This window comes from Trachemys scripta, chromosome 8 (assembly GCF_013100865.1).
Source record: "Trachemys scripta elegans isolate TJP31775 chromosome 8, CAS_Tse_1.0, whole genome shotgun sequence".
In the NCBI taxonomy this organism is placed as follows: Eukaryota; Metazoa; Chordata; order Testudines; family Emydidae; genus Trachemys; species Trachemys scripta.
The window spans coordinates 344,135-359,785 of record NC_048305.1 but is presented as its reverse complement, the minus strand read 5'-3'; the positions used below and the strand labels follow the sequence as shown (position 1 = coordinate 359,785).

The 15,651-nt window shown below is 48.5% G+C and overlaps 1 protein-coding gene across 1 annotated transcript; it reads right to left on the bottom strand.

Moving 5' to 3' along the window:
• Positions 1-354: 354 nt before the first annotated feature.
• GFRA3 (GDNF family receptor alpha 3) lies at positions 355-13,831 on the bottom strand. The gene is made up of 8 exons (XM_034778914.1): positions 13,639-13,831; positions 9,533-9,805; positions 8,571-8,663; positions 6,488-6,833; positions 6,297-6,406; positions 4,641-4,775; positions 3,309-3,439; positions 355-3,024 (listed from the first exon to the last, which is right to left on the bottom strand). The coding sequence occupies exons 1-8, from the start codon at positions 13,679-13,681 to the stop codon at positions 2,887-2,889; spliced, it is 1,269 nt and encodes a 422-aa protein (XP_034634805.1). The 5' UTR covers positions 13,682-13,831; the 3' UTR covers positions 355-2,886.
• Between the last annotated feature and the right edge of the window lie 1,820 nt (positions 13,832-15,651).

The following is a 15,651-nucleotide window of genomic DNA, read 5'->3' as shown; positions in this document are numbered from 1 at the left end:
CTAATCAGGAGTCAACCTCATGACTGTGTCACTGCAACTTCTACTAAAATAAGACACTTTAAAAGCTTATGGGACATTCTTATCTATCTTAAATGATTAAACAGTAATTGAATCAGGGTTAGTCGCTGAAAATCGGGTTAAGTAAGAAACATTTACTCTACAACTTTGAACATAAATCTGATTTACTTTTATGCAAATAGCTCTATGTACATGTGGATGTGAATGTACAGGTGTGTAGAGAAGTAGGGTTGTGTGCACACATGCAGGTGAATAGATGTGAGAGGCAGGGGTGTGTATGGAGGTAAATACAAGGAGAGAGAATATTGAAGCAAAAAACGCCAGTTGGGATTTCTCTAAGTTTTTGATTAAAGCAGGATTTATTTAACTTTGAAGCACCTGCCCCAGTATGAGCCAAGCATTGGTCCTGGATGTTCAGGACATGAGTTTGCAGTCTCAATCAGTGAGCCAGCCATTGGAGATGGAAGGCTAGAGTCCCAGTGGCACACTGTATATAACAAACAAAATGACAACTCTGTTTATAGTGTTGGCTCTAAGCTGCCCAGATCAAACCAAACACCTGCCTTTGTGAGAGCACTGTGCATCGGAGATAGCAGGGAAGTGGAATTTGGGAAAGCATATAGGTCTAGATCCAAAAATGGATTTAGGTACCTAACTCCCATTGATTTAGGTACCTAAATACCTTTGAGGGTCCAGTCCATAATGCTGAGGAGAGAGGGGGATGACTACTATGGGGAACACATCATGTAGGGGCTGGAAAAGAGGATACAGAGTACTCAGGGAACATTGCATAGGGGCTTGCTAGCCCCACATTCCTCTGAACTCCTGGCATCTGTTTTATGCATGCTGTGGGGCACTGGGACAGCAATCTCTTCTCCTCCCACCACCAATCTTTGGAGATGGCAACTCCTGCTATATTGTAATAAGGAAGTTTCCAGGGAACTGCCAGCCCCAGCATGTCAGTGTCCAACCAGTGCATGGCCAAATGGAGCCCAGGGAATCCTATAACATGGCCTTCCTCAGCTTGATAATGGAAGTGTAGGAAGCACATGGGGGTCCATGCTCCCTCTTGATCCAAACAGCCAGGTGCCAGTGCTAGTGGGACATCTTGTCATCTGTAGATCAGCCCTCTCTGTTAATGATGGCAGTGGCTGTGACCTTCTCCAATGTGTGGAAATTAGGTGCAGCCCCTCTGCTGGGCAGTGTGGTGTCCCTGCTTCTTGCAGCAGCAGGAAGAAAGTAATGCCTCAGTGAGTGGGCACAGAGAAGACTGGGATTCAAAGTGGAAATATTACCATTACTGAAGGACCGTTCAGAGGTGCAGCGGAGAGACATAATTTGTGCATCCTGACAGGGCCGCCTGGGGGGGGCAAGTGGGGCAGTTTGCCCCTGGCCCCGCAGGGGCCTCCATGAGAATATAGTATTCTATAGTATTGCAACTTTTTTTTATGGAAGGGGCTCCCAAAATTGCTTTGCCTCAGGCCCCCTGAATCCTGGGCGGCCCTGCATCCAGAGATGAGGGATGCTGTGGTACTCAGGCATCTGGCAAGTGACACAACACAAGATTCCCTTCCTGAGGGACAGGAAGGAATGGAACACAGGGATCAGTAGAGACATCTGACAGCTGCACATCCATTCCAGGAGCATAACATTTGCCCAGCTTCATTGTTTCTTCCAAAGCCACACACCACCTGTGTGCAGAGGAGCTGCTCCGAGTTGGTCTGCCAGCTCTCCTGAAAACATAAGCTTCTCTGATAAGGCAGTTCTTTCATACAATTGATTGTGGACTATTAACCTGCACTCAGAAATCAATATTCACTTGAACACCACATTTTTACAGGCCACTGCAGCGCAACAGAATAGCAGTTACACAACACACATGTTTACACCCAGAATAAATAGGTCATAAAATGGAACCTGACAGAGAGGAGGGAGACTGTGGAGGGGGCAAAGGGGTATGTGAAGGGACACTAGGTCACTGCAGCTGTCTGAGGTCTCTGCACTGCAAATCAGCACAGTATGTCCCTAGGGAGCTGTGGTGGGTACAGCTGAACAAGCCTGCATGCTTTCTCCTAGAAGTCCTAGAAAAGCATGGGCTAGCCAGGCAGTGTCATGGAACGCTGGACAAGGTTTAATGGGACTGAGTGAAGAAATCGAGCTGAAATCCAAGGCTACATCTCTTGCTAGCACTAAGAGTGGAAGATATGGATGGCTGAAAGGGACAAGAAACAAGAGTAGAGGCCAGAGCCCAGCTTCTTTGCTTTGGCTTTGGGGCGGTTTTCTTTTACAGGCTTAAAATAATGGATTTGAAAAATGATCAAAAGGATCCTGACCAGAACCCAGAGCTGGTATTTACAGAGTGTCTGGGTCAGTTTGCCCTGCTCTGCTCTCAGGATACCATAGAGGTAGGTCTCTGCCCCCTGGGGCACCAGTCTGGTGCTTTCTGCTCTAGAGGAAAAGCACCAATTGGCCAGGTGGAGGAGTGCTGCAGGTACCTGCAGGAGCCTCTCCTTCTCCTTCATTCAAAAGGCAAACGCTGTTTGGACAGAATTTTGACTAGCTTTGTGTTTACAAACAAACAAAATAGTGCCCTAAAGTCTCCCAGCGGGCTACTCTTCCTCTTGCAGTGCTAGGAGGGGGGGAGAAGATAGTGTTGGACAACCAGCCCCTGCAGTTCTAACTGCCGAAGGAGCTGAGTGAAATGACTCACTCCTAGGAGAAGGATGCAGGCCTTCCTGTTCTGGGGTGAGACTATTCAGTTCCTCTTCTCTGGAGGCCTTCAGTTCCCGAAGGGTGAGTTAGTAGGTCAATATCTGGGTGCAGAGTGAGGAGAATTATGTGGAAGGGACAAATGCCTGTTGTGTCAAGTTAAGGTGGGCTGAGCAGGAGCAACAATAGCAGCAGGGCCATTGGGGGCCAGGAAACCCCAGCTCCAGAATACACCGAGGAGGCCATGGGCATGCTGTTGTATTCAGAGATGTCTGGCCATGTCTTTGTCTCGGTGACCTGGGAAGGGAAAGGGAGAAATTAATTCAAATTGGATCGAGTTCACTCCGGCCCCTGGCTGCAGGATCTCCCATTCTGAGATTAGCACTGAGGATTTGGGAACCTACCATGCCAAGTAACATGGCTCTCGCCCCTACACACTGGCTCCTCTGCTAACCTCTGGGACAGAGCAACTAGAATAGTGATGGGGAGAGGCTCTGATACATGCACAGCTCCCTCCTTCAGGTGCCCAGAGCTGCTTGTTTCTCTGATGCTAGTTGTGAAGGTAGAAAAGGAATTCATACCTGGCACATTTCTGAAGCAAGGGAAGTGTTGGTGCTGTCCCCCTGGAAGCTCAGGGAAGGCATGTAAAACAATCCTTCCTGCCCCTCCAGAGTTGCCTGGCTCAGATGCATCTGAGACTGAATTGTATTTTCTGCAGGTAGAAGTCAAACAAACATCTAAGAAGGTGCTTTCCTCATTCGCTCCCCTTGGAACATAGCCCTCCCCCGACAGGCTATGTTGGGAAGCTCACATGTTGGGGCTTTTAAGGGTGATTTTGCTTTGGGGAGTGTAAATACTGTATGCAATGGCATATTACTGTGGGGGGTGTATGTGTGGTTGGATAAAGTACCACAGAACAGATGCAGGGACCAATCTCACATGGTATCTGGGGTGCAATGGATTGGTCTGAATGGGGTTTTTCCACCTCTACTTTCTGTCATCCTCTGGGGGTGTGTCTGTGTCTGAGGTGGGCCGTGTGAGTGGGCTGAGCTGTTCTAATGGTGGGAGATTTCTCTATATCGTAGCTTAGCTCAGTGGTTGAGCGCATGCTTTGCATAGATGAGGCCACGAGTTCAATACATAGAAAATACATTAATATTAAACAATTATATAGTGATGCTGGTTTCTTTATTTGATGCCCTTTGGAAGCTTTTACAGTCAGAAAATATTTAAATATTACTAAAGCCCATTGCTGGGATGCCAGAGATGGATAAAGGGAATAGGGGCTCTGGACACAGCTACCACTCACAGCTGGGTTTCACCCAATCTCAGCCAGCAGGATCTGAGAGCTGCTGCTGGCCCAGTGATGTGGTCCGTGCCAAGCTGTGATGGGTCAAATTACTATTTATTTTTTGAGCACCCAGGACTGTACTAAGTGTCTCACAGAGACACCTGGAATCCCAGGCTCTGTCCAGCAAATGAGGGTCAGAGGTAAGGGAAGGTGAGGAAGGACAAGATGATGGCAGTGAGATCATGTGGTTATTCAGTAAGCCATGGATATAGTGTGATGCTGGTTTTCTCTCTTAACCTCTCCTACCCCCTCACTTATTATAGGTGAGACTGCAGAAGTGAGTCTCTGGGTGGGGCTGAATGTGTCTAGAGAAATGACTTTGTGAACAGATCTGGGGTTAAGGTGTAATGTGGAAGAAAGTTCAGAGATGCCTGTAAGAGCAGAGAAAGGGAGTATCTAGGCTGATGCTAGTAGTGGAATAGAGAGGGTAGGGAAATGCCAAAGGAGAGCAGGTTGGAGCTGTAGGCAGGAGCTGTGTGATGTAGGACCTGGAAAGCAACAAGAGGTTTGAACTTAATTATGCTGAATCTGTGTCCCAAGTTGCTTGTTGTATAGCACTTACTGAGGAATTTGTTGCTAACGAACATGCTGCGTATCTGGTCACACTCCTCCTGCTGGTTGCCACTGTTCTCGCAGGTACACCATAGCGAAACCTTCGTGCTGGAGTTACCAACATAGTTTGGTGTCATGGCTGTACCTGTCCCCAGTCCCCAAGAAATGAGAATCAGGATTTGTTTGTATGAAAGCGTTCAGGTGGGCTGGGAGCAGTAACCCTCTGAGCCAGTGAGTAGTACCAGCTACTGCCTCTGACTAGGGCATCACACCATGGCCTTCACACTCGTGCTCTGTGCCTCTGGAGTCCCCTGGACACGCCGCAGGCTAGGGAGGCCCATTCTCTGGGCAGTTTCTATGTACTGTAGCTAAATGATGTTTGCATGTATTACTTTCAATGCATCACAAATTATCATTAAACATAAATGTGCCGAGGCACATCTGCCCAGGGAGGAGCTGGGGGGCAGGGAGCCCTCTGCGCCGAGGCGCGTGCAGTCTGGGGGGCAGGGAGCTCTCTGCGCTGAGCCGCGTGCTGTCTTGGGTACTTGAGAAGTCGGGTGCAAGAGGGGCCAGGGAGCCTGCTGCACCCCACCCAAGTGGTCCTAACAATGAAGCACACTGATTACTGCCTATGGGAAGAAAGCTGTAAATGAGAAGATATGCAGCCGAGTGCAGAGACACTTCTGCCCCTCTCCAGAAACAGAAGCACTGACATGTGGCAGTCATAGGCCCTTCTGCCATAACTTCCAGTTACCCCTGCCAACAAACGGATGGCCTACGGGCTGTTCCCAGATAAACATTGTGCAGATGCAGCCTGGCTATGCGATACAGTTCAGTGACCAAGTTAATACAATGAAGACTTTACAAACAAACAAGGATAGTCTGGAAATGCAGTTAAAGTGCCCACTCATCCCTGGCCTATACAGCTTCATTGTTAGCAGATTCATGTCTATTACAGCTGTCACAGGGAGTGAACCTTGGGATGCTGTGCCAGTTTGGCCACAACCAGCTGTGACTGGGGACATCTTAAATCCCATGAATTTGGCAGTGTCCCTGTGGCCTCTATGAAGGCTTTTGTTGGATATGTCACCAACAATGTCCCATCAGGGTGCAGGCAGCCAAACCATGAGGGAATACAGGGTTTAAGGTGTCTGCAACCAGGACCCCTGAGAATGGATGTTCATGTGAATAGTAAAAGGATAAAATGGCCAGTGGCTGGAGTGTCAGGAGTGTCTATCTCACACAGGTGGGCAGGACTCTGCTCTCAGGCACTGCAGGATAAGCACCTTTATAAGAAGCAAGATAGATTTGGTATGTAAATTACGTGTAAGAGACATGGGGGTGATGCTGCTATCTTGTCAATGGAGGGAGAATTGGAGAATATATAGTCTCTGGCCTTGTAGGTGGCATAGGTGTTATGGATGCTAACTGAATTCCTCTTTAGGCTCTGTCTGCACTGGGGAAGGGAAAACACCAACATGGGCCAGGCTCAAGTGTCTTCAATACCATGACCTTAAGCTCAGATAAGATCAGGGCATGGACCTCGCCAGTCCTCAGCTCCATACACCTTCAGGCACACCCTCTTGTCACTCCCCCCATCCCCATGTATGCCTGAGAGCATGCTCCTCATCAAGCCTTCTTATGTCCTCCTTTAGTCACCACTTACCAATCATCCCCATGTAAGCCTTCAGGCACGCAGCATGGTTGTGCTGTGAACAGCCATCTGGGGACATGCCTGCAGGCTGACAGTTCTGTTGAAAATCAGCCAGTCGGGATCTGTAGGAAGAAGAAGAAGAAGAGCATCAGAGTCAGGACTGCTCTTTTCACTGGGCTAATGCCCCTTGCTGACAGACCTACTTGCAGATATGGTCTTTGATACAGGAGTCCAAGAGAAGGAGGCAGTTGGGTTTGATGCTGTCTTGGAAGGAGCACTCAGGGACAATGGTTTTCCGGCGTCGCTCCCCACAGAGCTCATCTTGACATGGACAGAACAGGAGCCTCTTGGTGAAATCCTCAGGGACCTTCTCAAAGAACTGTCGTAGCCTTTTGTGGCACTTACGCTGGTCACAGGTGCCTCCAGACTCTGCCCCGTTGGTGCAGCTGGAGGCATAATATGTGCGCAGATGGACACATTTCTTATTCAGGCTGCAGAAGTGAGTTGCTTTCAGGCAGGCATTTGCGCTGTCCCCTGCTAGATGTGAACCTGAAAAGCCAACAGAAACCCAGGGACAGTAAATCCCAGAGGAGATTTCAGGTGTGAGTAGGAGGAGCTGCAGGGTCCTGCAGCCCCTGGAAGAGGGCAGGCTACCATCCCGTTACACTGCAATTTAGTGATCACTCAGCAGGGATTCATGGGAAAACGGGAAGGGCATCAGGCAAGCTGACTCTGCTCTGTGCTAGTGTGCTTCAGGCCTAGTCCCAGGGGGTGAGGACACCTGAACGAGCCTTGCTCTTTGGAATGTGGTTTGCAGGGGCGGGGGGGCGAGGAGTGTTTGTGCTTCACAGGCTCACACCTATGTCTGTTATGGCTCACTCGCTGCCTTATGGAGCAGGAGGAGTTACTCCCTTTCCTCTGATTGCTGGGGAACAGTGTCTGAAAACAGCATTTAAACCTGGTTCTGGGCCCAGTGAACAGTTTTCAAACATTTGTCCTGCTAGTGAAGAGGACAGTGATAAGAGGAAAAGATTATGTCTAAGGTTATGTAAAGTGGTGGTGAACTCCAGCTGAACATAAAGGTCTATGAAAAGAGTTCAGGGCTTTGTTGGCAACAATGACAAAAAAGTTAATGATGTATCTTTCATGAGATTGATTCCATTCCATTATTTGAACAAATAAAAGAATTGCTCAATGAAATAAAGCCATATCCTGACACACACTCCTTTTGAGGACAGCAACGAAAGATATGTATGATGTAAAGAGCAGTAAACTGAATGGCACATATGTTGGTTTCTGCCACTGACATTCTAGCAGTTGACTGGAAAAAATTGTGAACCACCATAAGTAACATACATTGTAAAATTATCCCCCTATTCATAAATATTCCTAATTGTTCTTAGTTAAGTTTACAAACTAGAAGGCAACTCAGGGAACACTAGACATAAGAGTGGCCATACTGGGTTCATCTAGCCCAGTATCCTATCTTCCAATAGTGGCCAACGCCAGGTTTCCCAGAGGGAATGAACAGAACAGGGAGTCAAGTGATCCATCCCGTCGCCCATTCCCAGCTTCTGGTTAACAGAGGCTAGGGACACCATCCCTGCCCATCCTGGCTAATAGCCATTGATGGATCTATCCTCCTGATATGGGCAAGCCATAGGAGGTACTAAATCAGAGGTGGGTGCTTTTTTAGTAATGTATCTTTTCTTGTTAGTTGGGATGTCTTATAGAGAAATTGAGGTGCAGAAAATATCAAAGCATAGGGAAGATTTTTTTCTGACTGGTAATGCTTTTTGGAATAAGTGGATATTGACCAATGAAGAGGGAATCTCACCTGTATATTAACTAAACTTTTGATTTTTCTAAACAAGCTAAATGAAAATAAAAATAATGGAGAAAATGCCAATATTTATTGTATCTTAATAGTTTAAAAAAAATCTGGATTAGTTACAAAATGGAAATTGTTAGACTTGTTTCCTTGTTGGGCTTTCCTTGATGCATTTCACTCTTCTGACTCTCTCCCTTTAATCTTTCCTAACCAGTTACCTTTTGGATAGCTTCACTTACATGCAGTGCGATCTACGGATCCACCCCACTCTCTGGCATGCTGACACCAAAAGCTCCACCTGTCCATCTCAGGTCCTCTGGAGCCAATATTCCACTGACCAGTTTTAATGGGGGTATTACCTCAAAATATTTTTCCTCTTAATAATCTTCAGCCCAGTAGGTGGCCCCTGAGAAAGGAAGAAAAAGGGGGAAATGTGTACCTGTCATGATCCCTACCTGAAACCAAAGCTGCCAGCTTGTTGTAGTTGATCTTCCAGGGTTCTTCATTTGCTGGATCCTCATAAGGAGAAGTCTCCAAATTGAAATAACCTAGGCAAGGTGAGACACACATTCAGAGAGGGGGGGGGGGGAAACACACTGGAACCAGTTTCTCCTTTTAGAGAGACTTTCATGCACGCACAAAACATATCTGGTTGTACCCACAGGACTGGAGTTCATCCAGAAACGTACTGCTTTACTCAAGAACCAGGCAGAGCCAGCAAGAGCAAACCATGGCCCCAGACCTATCAGAGATACTGGTGTGTTACTAAGCAGCTTTGACATAGGAGTCATTCATTGGCTTCTCTGCATCCAGGATTAGATCTAGTTTTCATTTGTTCCTTTTCAGTCTCAGCATTCATGAGGATATGTGCACTGTCTCCTTACAATGATAGCAGGGCAGGGGAAAGTTTTAGGCAGAAGCTTTTGACAGTAAAGCAGTGACACAGCAGCTTTCAGGATAACATTGTTTTCTCATTTTAATTAATCCCTTGCTCACTGCTGGACAAAAGCAACTTTCTGTTTCTTTAGGTTGCAGCATAACCTCCCTTCTCACCCCGCCCCTCTCTCTGACCCTCTGTAGTCCTGTTGGTTAGCCTGAGGGTCCAGCCCCAGAATTGTTTCGTGAACATAAACTCACCACCTCATGTCATAAGTTTTAAACCAAATATAAAATCTGTGTCCAAACTTTTTATTCTATTAATTTCTTAAACATGTATTGTAAAGCACCAGTGACTCCTCTTCCCCAGGAGGTGGGAGTCCGTGTGATGTGATTGTCCAGCAACCATCTCCAGGATTGGAGAGTGAGCTGTGGCAGAATTCTCCACTGAGCCCCTCTCCTGCCCTTGTTGGGGTGTGTATTCATAGTACATAGGTTTGTGGAATTACTAGATAACGTATAAACAATGATTCCATCTCACCATGTGTGAAGCTGGAGTGAACAGTCCAGTAGATGCGCAGGCAGTGCTTCTGTCTCCTCATGCGGCGGTGACACTTGCAGTGCAGTAAAGGGCTGCTTCTGAGGTCTAGCTTTGCATCCCGGCACCTTGCTCTGGCATCAGGACTCAGCAGGAGGAAACGTGTCTTATCAAGGGAGCAGTTTTCCAGAGCTCGGTAGGTGGCATTGCAGGCAGGGTCCATCAGGCAAATCTTCTCAGCTGCTATGCAGTCTCTTGGCAGAGCAAGGAGGCCTCCTATTCAAGTAGGAAAACAATGGTAGGGCTTCATTCATGGAGAGAGCCACACAACAACTGTTTCAGTACCATCACTGCAGACTTTCTGTCCTATCTCAGCAAGAACATCTCTGCAAAGGCAGATGTGGGAAAGTTTATTTGATCTGGGTGAGATGGAATCCTCTACCCTTGGTGTAGGACAGGTGGGGAACAAGAGCTCCCTCCCTTTAGAAATGAGAGGAAGGACATCAACAGGAACTCACATTGGTGCAAAGGGATAGCAAGAGATTATATACAAAGCCATTTGCCAGCTTTTTAAAAAAAAACTCCTATGGATGGCTTGCAATCTTCCAAACCTGATCAGGATCAGGGCTGTTCTGTACTTACATGGGACAGGAGATCCCCAAGGAAAACTCAGGTGCTGCAGGGAGTAGTGTGAGGAGTTCTCCTCTCTGAGTCAGCAGTGAGCCCAGTGCCCCAGCATGGTGCTTAGAGTGCTGTGCTTCTGGGAGTGGTGTGTAAGGGGGCTCATCCCCTCTGAGTCTGTGCTATCCCTACTGACACAGCCTGGAACTAGGTATTAAGACTTGCATTTAAAAAGCCATTTGCAGTACAGAACAACAACTATATTGAACCTACGACACTTATGAACAATGCTACATATTCTTATGGTAATAAATGGTACCCTTAATATTAACTAGAGATATATCAGTATATATACATTTTTTGTATAGGACACTTGTAATATATCTGTCTTCCTATAATGGATGTTAATTGAAATTATTGAATTAACAATGTAGGAGTCTTTGAAACTTGGCAACTTTAGGGCTCTTCCACTTAGAGAGGTATTATTTGAAGTCCCTTCCATCTGTTGGTGTTTTTCTTCTGGAGATTTTTGTGCAGGTTGATTAACTGGCACTGTATTTGCCTCCTTCTCAGGGTCACTTGTGGGAATTCATTACACTGTCATTGTCAGTTTCTACTGTAGCTCCTGTGTGAATCTAAGTGGGCCATCTCTTGAGGACAATTGTTCCTTGGTTGTTCTTAGGATACAAGGGTTGTGGCGGTAGAGTTGTCCTTGTACTTCTACCATGTATAGCCTTGGTGCTGCTCTTTGGATACCTGTCCTGGCCCTCCATCTTATCTTTGTCATTAGGGTGCTGGTTGTACTGTCTCGAGTTCAGGAAGATCTTTGGCACCTCTCATACTATTTGCTGTCACCACTGTTTCATTTGTTCTGTCACCTTTTCCACTGTTGCTGGCTTCAAAAGTTTATTTGCTGTAGGCAGTAGAGTCTGGTTGCATGACATGTGACGCCGTGCTGGACTGCTGCCCATGCCTTCTAATTTTTCTAGTCATGCTGCCCATGAGTCGCTATCATTCTGCTATGCCTTTTTAGTAGTTTCTTGGCAATTGCGACAGCTGATTCTGCTTTGCCATTAGCCTAGCAGTGATGTAGAGAAAATGTGATGTTGTAAGCTCTTAGGTGCAGTGACTGTCTCTCACTATATCTGTGTACCACCATGCCTAGCAGAATGGGGCTTTGATTTTGGTTGGGATCTCGAGATATTACCATAATACAAATGACAAATATGTTCAAAATCTGATGCTGCTGAAAACAATGTAAATTCCCAACAGCCAAACTGGGTTCCAATATCTGTAATAACTTCTGGAAGGGGCAAGAAACCCCACCGTAGGCAGATGTGGGGATAATCTGACTCATATTTCCTAACAGCTAGACATTGGTATAAACTCTGCAGCATGAGATTTTATATTCCTTCTAATTTTTTTTTATATTTTATTAAACTCTGGGTGTTCTTGTTATTCATATCAATGTCCAGTGAAGTGATGTGGGTAACCTTCACTTTTGAGATTCCTTGATTCTTATATATAATTGATGCACAAACAATAATTAATCAAATATTAGGTCAAAAGGACAGGTGTTTTATTCTCTCCCTCATTCCACCTCCTGCTATGTGTTTATGAAATTACAGACTGTTGTGATTATGGTGCCACAAATGCGGCATTCAGTCTTCTCCCCCAGATTATGCTGAAGAAAACAATGGTATGGGAGCAGGAAACCCTTTCTTTAATAAACACAAACACAGTTGAGAATTATCCAAAGAGGGACAGAAATCCACAAACAACACATGGCAATCAAATGGATTGCATTGTAAGCACCATCAAAAAGTCTTCCCCATATGACAGTGTTGTTGTAGCTGTGTCGGTCCCAGGATATTAGAGAGACAAGGTAGATAATACCTTTTATAGGACCAACTTCTGTTGGTCAGAGAGACAAGCTTTCAAGTGTACAGAGCTCTCATCAGCAGAAGTTGGTCCAATAAAAGATATTATCTCACCCACCCAGAACACCTGCTAGCTATTGGTTTGGCTACCAGCAAAATAGATTGTTTGAGAACATGTGGCACTAGTGGTGATGTTGCAGGTCCCAGTGACTCTTGAAAAGAGGCTGCAGCCACCTCCACCGTCTGTTGTCTCCTCTCAGATCTGCCTCTTCCTCTTGTCTTGGCGGTAGTAGTGGGACTAGGAAGTGTCTCTTTCTCCCAGACCTGGCTCCTCAGGGGCCAGCTTTCAGACCTATGAGGAGTCTTTTTACTTTGAAAAAAGCAACAGAGAGTCCTGTGGCACCTTTAAGACTAACAGATGTATTGGAGCATAAGCTTTTGTGGGTGAATACCTACTTAGTCTATAAGGTGCCACAGGACTCTCTGTTGCTTTTTACAGATCCAGACTAACACGGCTACCCCTCTGTTGCTTTTTACTTTGACAGGTTTCAGAGTAGCAGCCGTGTTAGTCTGTGTCCGCAAAAAGAACAGGAGTACTTGTGGCACCTTAGAGACTAATAAATTTATTAGAGCATAAGCTTTCGTGGGCTACAACCCACTTCTTTGGATGCATATAGAGTGGAGCATATATAGTAAGCGTCCTTATCAGTGCTACAACTTCGCTACAAAAAGGGAATGAATGTCTGGGTTGCTCTGCTGTCCATCGGCCACGAAACACCTGCTCAGAGCGCCTGATAATACAGTCCAGCCTTTCTGCTCTTTGGCACCGAAAACTTCGTCCTGGCGATAACTGCAAGTGACCAGCATGGAGCAGCACATCCCGACCGAAACTCTTCCCCGTCGCTTCCGCAAACAGATACAGAGCCTGCCCCACTCTCGGGTTTGGGACCGAATTCACTCCTTTGGCCGAAACCACAGCTCGTGCGAACACGGTTACGGCGAGTTATGGTGCTTACATGGATCGGGAACCTTAGAGCAGTTCCGCGCCACGGCGCTGGGACACGTTACCGACACTGGGTTCAAACCAGGATAGTTAACCCGGTCTAAAAACTCTCCCTAGACAAGTCGCGAGCCCCGCGGGAGCGTTTCTGGTGCTGGCTTCGGGCAGCGCTGGGACCCCCTCGCCCTTTGCTTATCCGTGCACAACAAAGCGCCATCGCTTCCAGACCCGGCAGCCCCAACGCGCGCTCCGCTCCCGCGCAGCCGTCCGCGCTCACCCGCGCTCGCTGCGCCGCCCGAGGCTGCGCCGAGCCCCTGGGCTGCAAAGCAGCGGGGCGGCCAGGGCCCCTAGGAGCCGGGCCCAGCACAGCCCGGGGCAGGGGCCGGGGCCGGGGCCGGGGGAGAGTCCCTCCCACACCCCGGGCTCCAGGCGGCCAGGAGCCCCGGAGCCCGGGCGGGGGAGAGGCAAATCGCAGCCGGAGCCGCTCGGCTCTGCCACGCTCCGCTGCCCGCGGCTCGGCGCTGGCTCCGCGCCGGGAGTCGGTAAGTTCCCGGACCGCCTGCCCCTGTCCCCGCGGAGCCCCAGCCCGGCGAGTCCCCGGCAGTTACCGGCTCGGCAGAGGAGCAGCCCCAGCAGCAGAGGGAGCCGCATGCTGGAGCCGGGCAGGCGCGGAAGGTCCCTCCGGGCGCTCACATGCTCCTCCCGGCCGGGGCTCGGCTCCGCTGGGCAGGCGGCTCCCGGCTCTGCGCTGTCCGAGCGCTGAGCGGGGACTGGGCTGCGCTGCGCTGCGCTCCCCCACTGACTGCAGCCTCCGCCCCCAGCCTCGGCGGGCTCTGCCCCCTCCCCACGCACTGGCCAGCCAGCCAGCCCTCTCCCAGCCAGCCAGCCAGCCCTCGCCCCACGCACTGGCCAGCCAGCCAGCCCCCTCCCCACGCACTGGCCAGCCAGCCAGCCCTCTCCCAGCTTCCAGCCAGCCAGCCCCCTCCCCACGCACTGGCCAGCCAGCCAGCCCTCTCCCAGCCTCCAGCCAGCCCGCCCCCAGCCTCCAGCCAGCCAGCCCCCTCCCCACGCACTGGCCAGCCGGCCAGCCCTCCCCTAGCCAGCCAGCCCTCGCCCCAGCCTCCCTGCTGTGGGGGACCGCACGTGTGCAGCCTTGGCTGGGGCGCTGTTCTGCGCCTGGGATTTTCTACCCGTGTCTGTGGAGCTGCATGTGTCAGGTCTGGCCCGCTGGATGGGCGAGGGGCTCTGAGACAGAAACCCGGCCCTCAGCAACGTAACGGGCCCAGGAAACAGGTCCAACACCTGTGCCCAGCGCAGCTCCGTGTTCTGCCTCTCACTCAGTACCACACTTCCATCAGCATCTGAAGTGAGGTTCTTACCCACGAAAGCTTATGCTCCCAGTACTTCTGTTAGTCTCAAAGGTGCCACAGGACCCTCTGTTGCTTTTTACAGATTCAGACTAACACGGCTACCCCTCTGATACTTCCATCAGATTGGGGATAAGGAAGTGCAGGCGGGCAGGGATGGGTCCCACACCCAGAATGGGTCTGCCCTGCTGGAGAGCACCGCTCACCCAAGTGTGATTAAAGAGAGAGAAAAAAGTCACTGGGGTGAAACAGACTTTTGGGTCTGGGGGCGGGCGGGTTGAGGGGGAGTTGTGAGAAGACAAGAACTGGGAATGGGGCTGGTAGTCAAGGTAGTGAAGAGCCCAAGGTACTGCTTGATTCTCACTCTGCTTCCAGCCTATTGGTGGAAATTATTTGTAATAAAGGTAGATTAGGGCATTGACTAGTCGAGTGCAGCTCTCCGCTCATTTTCTTTCAGACAGGAAATTGCCTGGGTCCAAAGTGCACTAACAGGTAGGAGTGCAACCCATCTGAAAGGACACTGCAGTGACTAGGCACAGCGCCTACCGGAGCTATGGATGTGTTTAAGAAATAATATGTATTTCAAGGCTTTGTTTGAAGTTTTTAGACATCCTGATCCATGTCTCACTGTCCCCGAACCGCGCATTGATCTGCCACTTCACTGATTCTTCCCAACACAACAGCAGTTTAATGCGGATGGTGCAGAAAAAGCAGACAGATACTTTGTCTACACGTCAGACATTTCTGGTTGCTGACACTGACTGTAGCTAAACAGAACTGAACAGGTTTAACTGCACATGTAACCAAGGACACACCAAGTTCAGCATTTGTTCCAGAAAACATAAACTGTCAGTAACAAATAATATTGGTTGCACAGGCAGGGCCAGATAATGTAGCTCCCATTCTGAATGTACAAGGAACTTGTTGTAAAAAAGGACAGTTACCTGTTCCGTAACTGGCGTTCTTCGAGATGTGTTGCTCCTGTCTGTTCCACAGTAAGCGAGCACGCACACCTATGTGGAATAGACAGGAGCAATCACTCGAAGAAGAACTGTTGTTTTAGAATAATATAGCTTTCTTATTGATTCAGTACAGTATGTATCATTCTTAAATATGTTTCAAGTCAATGGGTTAGTTAATATGTCCAGCAAATAATTGTTTCCCAAAATTTTAAAAACATTCAATACAATAAATGTTAATATCCAACCAAAAGGTAACCTTTAACCCTGCAAGTGGAAGGACCCTCACTGGCTA

What these genes read in the sequence shown, in the direction of transcription:
- GFRA3 (XM_034778914.1), bottom strand. Translation starts at nt 13,681, where the DNA reads ATGCGGCTCCCTCTGCTGCTGGGGCTGCTCCTCTGCCGAGCCG. An exon ending in GGCTTACATGGGGATGATTG is followed by an intron (nt 4,776 to 6,296) that starts GTAAGTGGTGAC and finishes GACTGGGGACAG; the next exon opens with GTACAGCCATGACACCAAAC. An exon ending in TTGCTTCAGAAATGTGCCAG is followed by an intron (nt 3,025 to 3,308) that starts GTATGAATTCCT and finishes TTCCCTTCCCAG; the next exon opens with GTCACCGAGACAAAGACATG.